The following is a 7,908-nucleotide window of genomic DNA, read 5'->3' on the forward strand; positions in this document are numbered from 1 at the left end:
TGAGGGTAAGTGAGGCAGTGAGGTTGTTGGGGATGAGATCAAGGGAACTGGCAAAACAGAATTACAATCCAAATGGTCCCTGAAAGTTTTCTTCTAAGTTTTTCCCTCTTTTTTAAGGTTGTCTCACTTAGCTCTCTGTTGTCACAATCTTGTTTGGTCCTTACCATTGCACTAGGGACATTGGCATGCTGTAGGGGAAAGGACTTTGGAGGCCAAACAGACCTCTACCACTTACTAGCTTTGTGATTTGGGGCAAGTGAACTAGATTTGCTGGGAATCTGCTCATGTTAAAATAGGAACAAATATACCTGTTTCACTGAATTGTTCTGAGGAATAGTACAATAATTAATGTGTATAACATGCCTGACACTGTAGCTGGAATATATTAGTGACTCAATGAATGGTAAGTTCCTCACCTATTTCCTTTTAGGGTTCTGATCATGTATTTGATTATTTGTCTAGCTAAGAGTCAGGGTCTCCTTCAAGTGGTCTCAGAAAGAGACTCCTAAAGAAGAGTTGAAAACATAGAGGAAGTACAATAGAGTCTGCTTTGATCACTCCTCATATCTCATCAGGTGATCCCAGCCTCGTCCCCCACCACCGTGTGTGTGTGTGTGTGTGTGTGTGTGTGTGTGTGTGTGTGTGTGTGATTTAAGTCAGGATATTGCACTAGCTTCTCTTAAGTCCATCGGGCATACATTCTTTTCCTTGACTTGGCTCTCTCTGTGTGTCGTGCAAGCAACATGGCTAGCAGAGCAGGGTAATTTGTATATGCAGGGGAGGAACAGTTGGCTACTAATAATTTGCATGTGTTGAAAGCTGATTCCTGACACCCCACTTCTGTGCACTGGCAAGAGCAGATTAATAGGCATGAGCTCTAGGGCAAATTTCCCTGGTGAAGGAAATAAGACCTTATCACTTTATGGGAAAGCTGGGTCACTGAGTGCCCTCATTATCTTCTCCAGTGTCTTTGGTTAACTTTTAAAGCCCAATAAGTTTGCTCTCAAAGTTGCTCATGTCTCTGTTATTGCTCACTTTATTTTTGTAGGAGTTTCCCCCTCCCCTCAGCTCTGCCCTCAGCACCCCCTAGCCTTCCTTTGAACTCTTTCCAACCTCCTACCAATCTCCCCCAAACCCTCTTCTCAGCCTTCCCTCTATACTCCACCCAATCCCTCCATACTTCATTCAATCTCCCTCTGACCCAACCATTCCCCTACTCTCTCCATCTCCCTCTACCCCATCACCCACTGATATATCACTACCCCTGGAATATTCAGGACCCCACCCAAAATTTTAGCCTTTTCCAATCCCCTTTATCCCTCCCAAATTACTTGTCCCATATCTTCTTCCCTCTGACAAGCCAAGAAATAATTCAAGCACCAGTAGAAATTGCCAATGTTTATTGATTTTTAAAAAAAGTCACTTGCAAATTTATATTCTTTATTGAAAAGATGTTGCAATTTTTGTGATAGAGAAAATCTTAAGAAAAAATATCAAGTCAGTCTAACAGCTATACTTTTTCAATGTTAGTTTCTAATATCTATTCTCATGCATATTGTTAGTATAATTTGTAATTAAAACAGCCCCACATTAATGCAGGGTTCAAAGAAAAGGGCATGCAGGGTTGGTGAAAAAGTGGCAACTCAAAGTCGTTGAGTTCAGTCCATGATCCAAGAGGCAAGGTCATTGTACAGGTAGCCTTAGTTCATTGCAAGAGATTCAGTAGAAAATTCTGGAAGCGGCAAATGCTGATGACAGCTGAGGTAACAGAAGACAGGTTGCCAGAAGCAGTCACTAGGATAAAGGCTCTACCCAGCAATTATTTCATCATGATGTCTTCTATTCCACCTGTGCCTGAAGCAATTGTAGTGACAGTAACGAGATGGAAAGGACACAGTGCGGCTACTCCACTCAATGTTTGGGTCATGTGTTTCAAGCCAGTGGATTCCAAGAATCAGAGGGTATCTTGGTGCATGAATAATATCAAACTGGATCTCTTCAATGTGGTTTCCAATTTTAACTTCGACAGGTGGTGTTTCCTTGGTTATGGGTCCATTAATCAGTGGACGGCCATCTACTGTTTCCAGCATCAGAGGGAAGATGTTATTGCGGATGGGCAGCTTCTCTCGAAGGACCACAGAATGGTCAATGCTGTTTCTGTAAGAGCCTGAATCCACCATTGCTTGCTCAAAGAATTGTCGTCTTCCCAGTCGAATTTCAACAGTAAGCCATAGGGTATGGGACATGGATACTGGAAGTGAGGGGGATGCATATTTGTAGATTGGCCCGCCGGGGTTCCCCCTTACCGCCGGGCCTCCATGTTTCCCGCCTGCTGGGCACGATGAGGCTTGACAGGGCAATATCTGGCAAAATGACCAGGATGACCACAGTAGAGGCACAAGTGGCCTTCACGGCGGCGGACCCGTTCAGCTTCACTGAGGTGTGGACGATTGCTTGCAGCCTGCACAGGCTGGTTTTCAGCTGATGGTCTCTCAGGCCCAGCTCTCTCTTCAGAGGAACTTGCCCCTTGTGGATTTGGATCAGGCTTACCACTTAGCTTTTCTTCTAGGTTGATGCACTGGGTGATCATATCAGATAGGTTGATAGCTGGGCTTGTGTGAGACAATTGATCTCGGATAGAACTGGGAAGCCCTTCCTGAAATTGGATGCAGAGAGTGCTTTCCTCCCAGTTTAGCTCTTGAGCAATGAGGTAGAAGTGGGTCACATACTGGTGGACAGGGTCCTCCCCTTGGCAGAGCTGACGGATGCGGTGGTTGGCATCTTCCATGTTTTCTGGATTGTCAAAAGTATCCTGGAGCACTCGTATGAAACTTTCAAATTGCTCCAGCAGGGGGCTTTGTATATCTACTAAGGGCTGGAACCACCTTCCTGCCTCACCTGAGAAGCGGTTGCCAACAAAGCTCACCAGGGCAGCTTCAGTGGGATACAGGTGCCCTCTGACTCTCATGTAACTATTCAATTGAACCAGGAACTCAGGGAGCTTATGGGCATCCCCGTTGAAGGCTAAAGGGTATTCTAAGGGGAAAGCTTCAGCTTGTAACCCATTAGGGGATTGTGGGAACTCTGAGGCTGCTGATGTCTCAATAGTGATTCGGTCTTCCAGAGACTCTTGGGGTGCTGAGAGCTCTAGGAACTCCTGGACATCTGAAGGATCCAGGGACTCCTGGGGTACTTGAGACTCAAGAGGCTCAAGGGGTTCCAGGTGTATCGAAGTCTCCTGGTATTCTCGTGCCTCCTGGAGCTCCTGGGCATTTGGGGAATCCTGAGGGTCTGAATTCTGGGGCTCCTGGGCCTCTGGGGCATCCTGGGTATCTTGGGACTTCTGGACCTTCTTGGTTTCTGGGGGCTTATGGGCCTCCTGGGCCACTGGGGTCTTCTGGGGCTCCTTAGCTTCTGGAGGCTTTTGGAAATTCCAGGCTGCTGAGAACCCAAGGACCATTGGAGGTACCTGGGGCTCCTGAGTTACTAGGAGCTCTAGGGACTCTGGGGCTGCTGCAGGCTTTAAAGACTTCTGGGTCTCCTGGGCTATTGGGGTCACCTGGGTCTCCTGGGCTGCTGGAGTCTCCCAGGCTAGGAGTTCCTGGGGTTCTCTGGGCTTCTGGGTCTCCTCAAACTCTGGGGGATCCAGGGACTCTTGGGGTTTGGGGGACTCCTGGGCCTCTGAGGGCTTCTGGAGTGGTTCATCCTCCTTGGCTGCTTGGGGCTTCTGGAGCTCTGGGATCTGGGCTTGGAGGGCAGCATTTTCTTCCATCAGCCTCTGCACTTGGGCCTGCAGAATTTCATTCTCTAATTTCAGAGCAATATAGGAGGCTGCCAAGTCCTCCACCATCTTTTGAGGAAGTGGGCTCGGTTTGTCAGTGTGCTGCCAAGAGAGATTGGGTGGGCTCTTGTGAGGTATTTCTAAAAGCTCCTCACAGGCATATGTCAGGCTCCTTGAATTTTCTAGGAGGTGGAGATTTGAGCCCTGCCAAGTTTGATTACCAGGAGGTTACTGGGAGCCTCCAGAGATCAGCAAAGGGAGGTATCAGATACACTGTGAAGAGAGTAGGATCTGAGGATCAGAAATTTTGGAAAGCATTCATTCAAAATAAATAAGAACAAAACCTGACCAATACTGCTGGATTTCTTTTACTATAGGCTCATATTCACCAGTTGGGTCATATATGCTGGCTCTGACCCCATGACATTTTATGAATAGCATCTGACCCGAACTGTATGTAATTTTGCATTCTTCTTTTGAAACTTAACATTATATTAGAATCTATTTCTCCATATTCTTTTCTGTTTTTACATAGTCTTTGATTTCTGTCTGCCTAATATCCCAATGTAACACTTGGATTTTAACAGCTGCTTTCAATGACTAACTCAAATGTTTGAGCAATGTGGGCATTTTAGGCTCTGTGGTGGACCAACCCAAGAGATATTTTTGGGTGGCTGGGGTAGGAGGTAAGGGGGAGCTCTTTCTGACACCTCAGAAATTGTACCACATAAGTAACCGCACAAGACCAGCCTCAGGAGAAAACAAGCAAAAGTTGACTAAATATATACGTGTATATGCGCTCAGCAGACACATGCATGTTATTTATAAAATTGCTCAAAATAGTTAAGAAAATAACTTTTATAAAGGTACGTTACCATTCAGAGACTTAGTCCAGGAGCTCGGCTGTCTGCGTACCCATCGCTGAGGAGGGAAGTGTGTGAATGGCTGTGGAGGCTTGCCTTTTCTGCACACACTGAACTCAAACAAACACACCCACTCCCAGAACGCCTTCCAACTCTCCTCTGTAACATAGTTATTTTGAGTGTGGAAGAGTTGTTTTTTTTCTCTCTTTTTTTTTGACAGTGCCTCACAGTTTAGAGCCGCAAGGAAAGTAGGATGCTGCGCCGGTGTGAAGCAGCCTCATATACTCAGTCCTTGGTTACATTAATAAATATTTGGCCAGGAAATTGGGAGTAATACTATTGCCCTTGTGAAAAGTTGCAAACATTTCTGAATGACCACAGTGGTTTGGGACTTTATTTTTTATGTCTGTCTCATGTAACCTCCCCTCTCTCTATCCACACTGGGCTGTTTGTTTAATTCTCATTCAGAGAGCAGCCTGCAGCCCCTCAGGCCCTTCCCCCGCCCACATACTTAGTCCCTAGGGTCCCTCCATGCAATGCTTTTTTTGGAAACTTTACCATGGACAGATCTAGGCAAGGTATAATAGGATAAGACTGTGGAGGAGACCAACTTTGTTGAAGGGTACTTGCAGCAGTCTTGCAGTGCCCCTGGCTCCTTCTGAACATCTTGACCCAGGGCTCTCATCTTTCTTTGAGTCACTCAGGTGCTCTAGGCAGCACTCAGGTAGCCATCAAGGGCTGGCCACTTGAAAAGTGACCTTGCACAAGATCTCACATTCTGTTCTCATGACAAATCACAGTCATACCCTGGGCATGGGCCATGTGGCCATTTTAGGTAAGGCTCAGGGGCAGCTATTTTAATCTTAGTAAGGAGTGGGATTGGAGATTGTCTTTGGCCACTTCAAATCACATATCAAGTCATTCATGGCCCTAAGTCTCCTTTAAAAATGGTCAGTTCCACATTAGTCAGCATAATGGGATAAACCCTGGTGATGGCCTATGCCCAAACCACAGTAAATTGACAGACTGGACTAGCTGGAGCTGAATGCAGAGGCCTTGAAAAGAAAAGGAAAATATTTTGCAACTAAGTTATATTCCTTTCCTCCCTTTTAATGTTTTATTCTTTAGAAACACATTACACATAAAACCACCACTATTATCAGGAAATAACATGTTCTATGTATGTGAATTATTCAGATAATTGAAGCCTTCCTTTTGAAAATCCAAAACGCACAGTTGACATTTACCTTATCAATTAAAACATGAGAAAAATTTTTATAGGATGCATTACACTTCTTTTATCATTCCTAAGTAGATGATTTTGAACATAATTTAATCGATTTTTAATGGGTTGGAGTCATACTTACACAAACCAGTTTCTTTGCTGTGTTGTAACACGGTGTTGCCTTCTGAAAGTTACTGAGAAGTATAAAGTGGCCTGTCTCCAAATTAAATACCTCCAAATTGCTATGCTTTCCAACTTCTTGTAATTTATTTCTCCTTTGTAGTTTTTTCTACCATTTTGTTATCAGGCTGTCATATAGCCCTTCACACTGTTACCTATATACGTTTCTATACGAAGTCTAGACATATTTGGCAAATTACTTAGTCCTTCTAAAACTTTGTCTAAAACTCTGTTTATGAAACTGTAAAATTGGGCTATTAATTGTATTTAACTTTGTAGAGTCATTGCAAAGATATAGTGAAATAATGCATGCAGAAGTCTTAGTACAGTGTCTAACAACTAGTAGCATCCAATAAAGGTTAATAATAATAATAAGCTGTAGCCACAGTAACCAAACTTTATTTTTAAATTATCTGTGAATTGGGAAATTAGGTAGGTAAACTTGCTAGAATTGAATAGGGGCTGAGCAGAGACTCTCATAAGAAGAAACCTATGGTGCATGTATTTTACGGCATTTATTTTTCAGCACTCAGGGGCTTATTTCCCCCTTCCTAATTGGGTTATGGATGATTTAGTTTACCAAATAATGCTCTAGAATCACAACAGAGGCACCTGAGCAGGAAAATGAGATGATTAACAAGGGAATTGTGTAGCAGCGAAGACAGATGTTCAAAAAGTCCATGGACTAAAGCACTGAACAGTGCCTTGCCTACAGGTATATTTATCCACTAGGTAAACACAGAAACCTTTTTCTACCTCCCACCCCCCACAAAAGAGCAAAGACCAAATTCAACGTTTGTAAGTACAAGTTGCAAACTGCCTAAACATAGAGAGAGAATTATTCTCTTTTGAGTGGATATAAAGAGCTACACTGACTTTTTGTCAAAATACCTAAAGTAGTTTTAATACACTGAAATAATTAAGTAAGAATAGGAAAGTAATCACATCGAAACTCTCATCGTGTTTCCCCTACTCTTTAATCCTTCTTCTTACACTCACAACACAATGAAATATATGGAGCCTTTATAATGTTTATGAAAACATTTTAAGCAAAAGAGGTTTTGTTAACTAGGCAAATAAATTTTTAGAGAAAAAAGAAGACAAATATGTTCATTTAACAGTTATAAAAAGACTGCATAATTATGCTCAGTTATGTTAATAAGTTACACATGTTGATTGTTAGCTTAGGGAGAAAGGGAAGGGAAAGGTTGAATAAGATGAACTTCTACTTTGTACGTTCCAGAAAGAATCATAATTTTATTTTTTCTGCAAATGTACAATCTGAAACATTTTAGGTCTCTGCTGGGGTCTCCCACCAAAGCTGGCTGGGCTGCATCTTCAAGCACTTCAAGCACCTCAAGCTCCTGTTCCTCTCTCTTACCACCTTGGAAAAAAGTCAACAAGACAGGTTATTCCATGGGTTCCCTGGCACAATGCCTAGCTACCCCTTGGGGGCAGTTCCACCGTGGTTTCTGTTTTCTTCATACTATTCCTATGGTTGTGATAGAGCTTGCAGCACTTTCTTAAGTTTAACCCATAATGTGCTTAGTAAGATTGAAACTTTTCACTGTTATCAACACTATGCAGCACTGGGACAACATGAGTTCCCAATTCTTGTAGAAGTTGCAAACCTTTCCAAGAATTCTCTTTACTCATAGGACTGGACTCCAGAGCACCTGGTAATGGAATAGAAACAGGGTTCTTTGCTATAACCCCACTCATGTGGAATGCACTTCTTTTAGGGACCTGGACCTCTCCTTTACTTCCTGAACCCCTATTCTCTGGGGTTTGCCAATGCTAGTTCATCCAGAGGCCAGACTAGGTCCAAGCTGATGGCATCACCATGGCAGAAGAGAAAG

General features: G+C 43.4%; 1 protein-coding gene across 1 annotated transcript; it reads right to left on the reverse strand.

The window, feature by feature from the left end:
* Positions 1-1,383: 1,383 nt before the first annotated feature.
* Positions 1,384-4,847, reverse strand: RTL3 (retrotransposon Gag like 3). Its single transcript, XM_074323462.1, has 2 exons — positions 4,657-4,847; positions 1,384-4,054 (listed from the first exon to the last, which is right to left on the reverse strand). The coding sequence occupies exon 2, from the start codon at positions 3,848-3,850 to the stop codon at positions 2,303-2,305; it is 1,548 nt and encodes a 515-aa protein (XP_074179563.1). The 5' UTR covers positions 3,851-4,054; positions 4,657-4,847; the 3' UTR covers positions 1,384-2,302.
* Between the last annotated feature and the right edge of the window lie 3,061 nt (positions 4,848-7,908).

This window comes from Rhinolophus sinicus, chromosome X (genome assembly GCF_036562045.2).
Source record: "Rhinolophus sinicus isolate RSC01 chromosome X, ASM3656204v1, whole genome shotgun sequence".
NCBI classification, from domain to species: domain Eukaryota; kingdom Metazoa; phylum Chordata; class Mammalia; order Chiroptera; family Rhinolophidae; genus Rhinolophus; species Rhinolophus sinicus.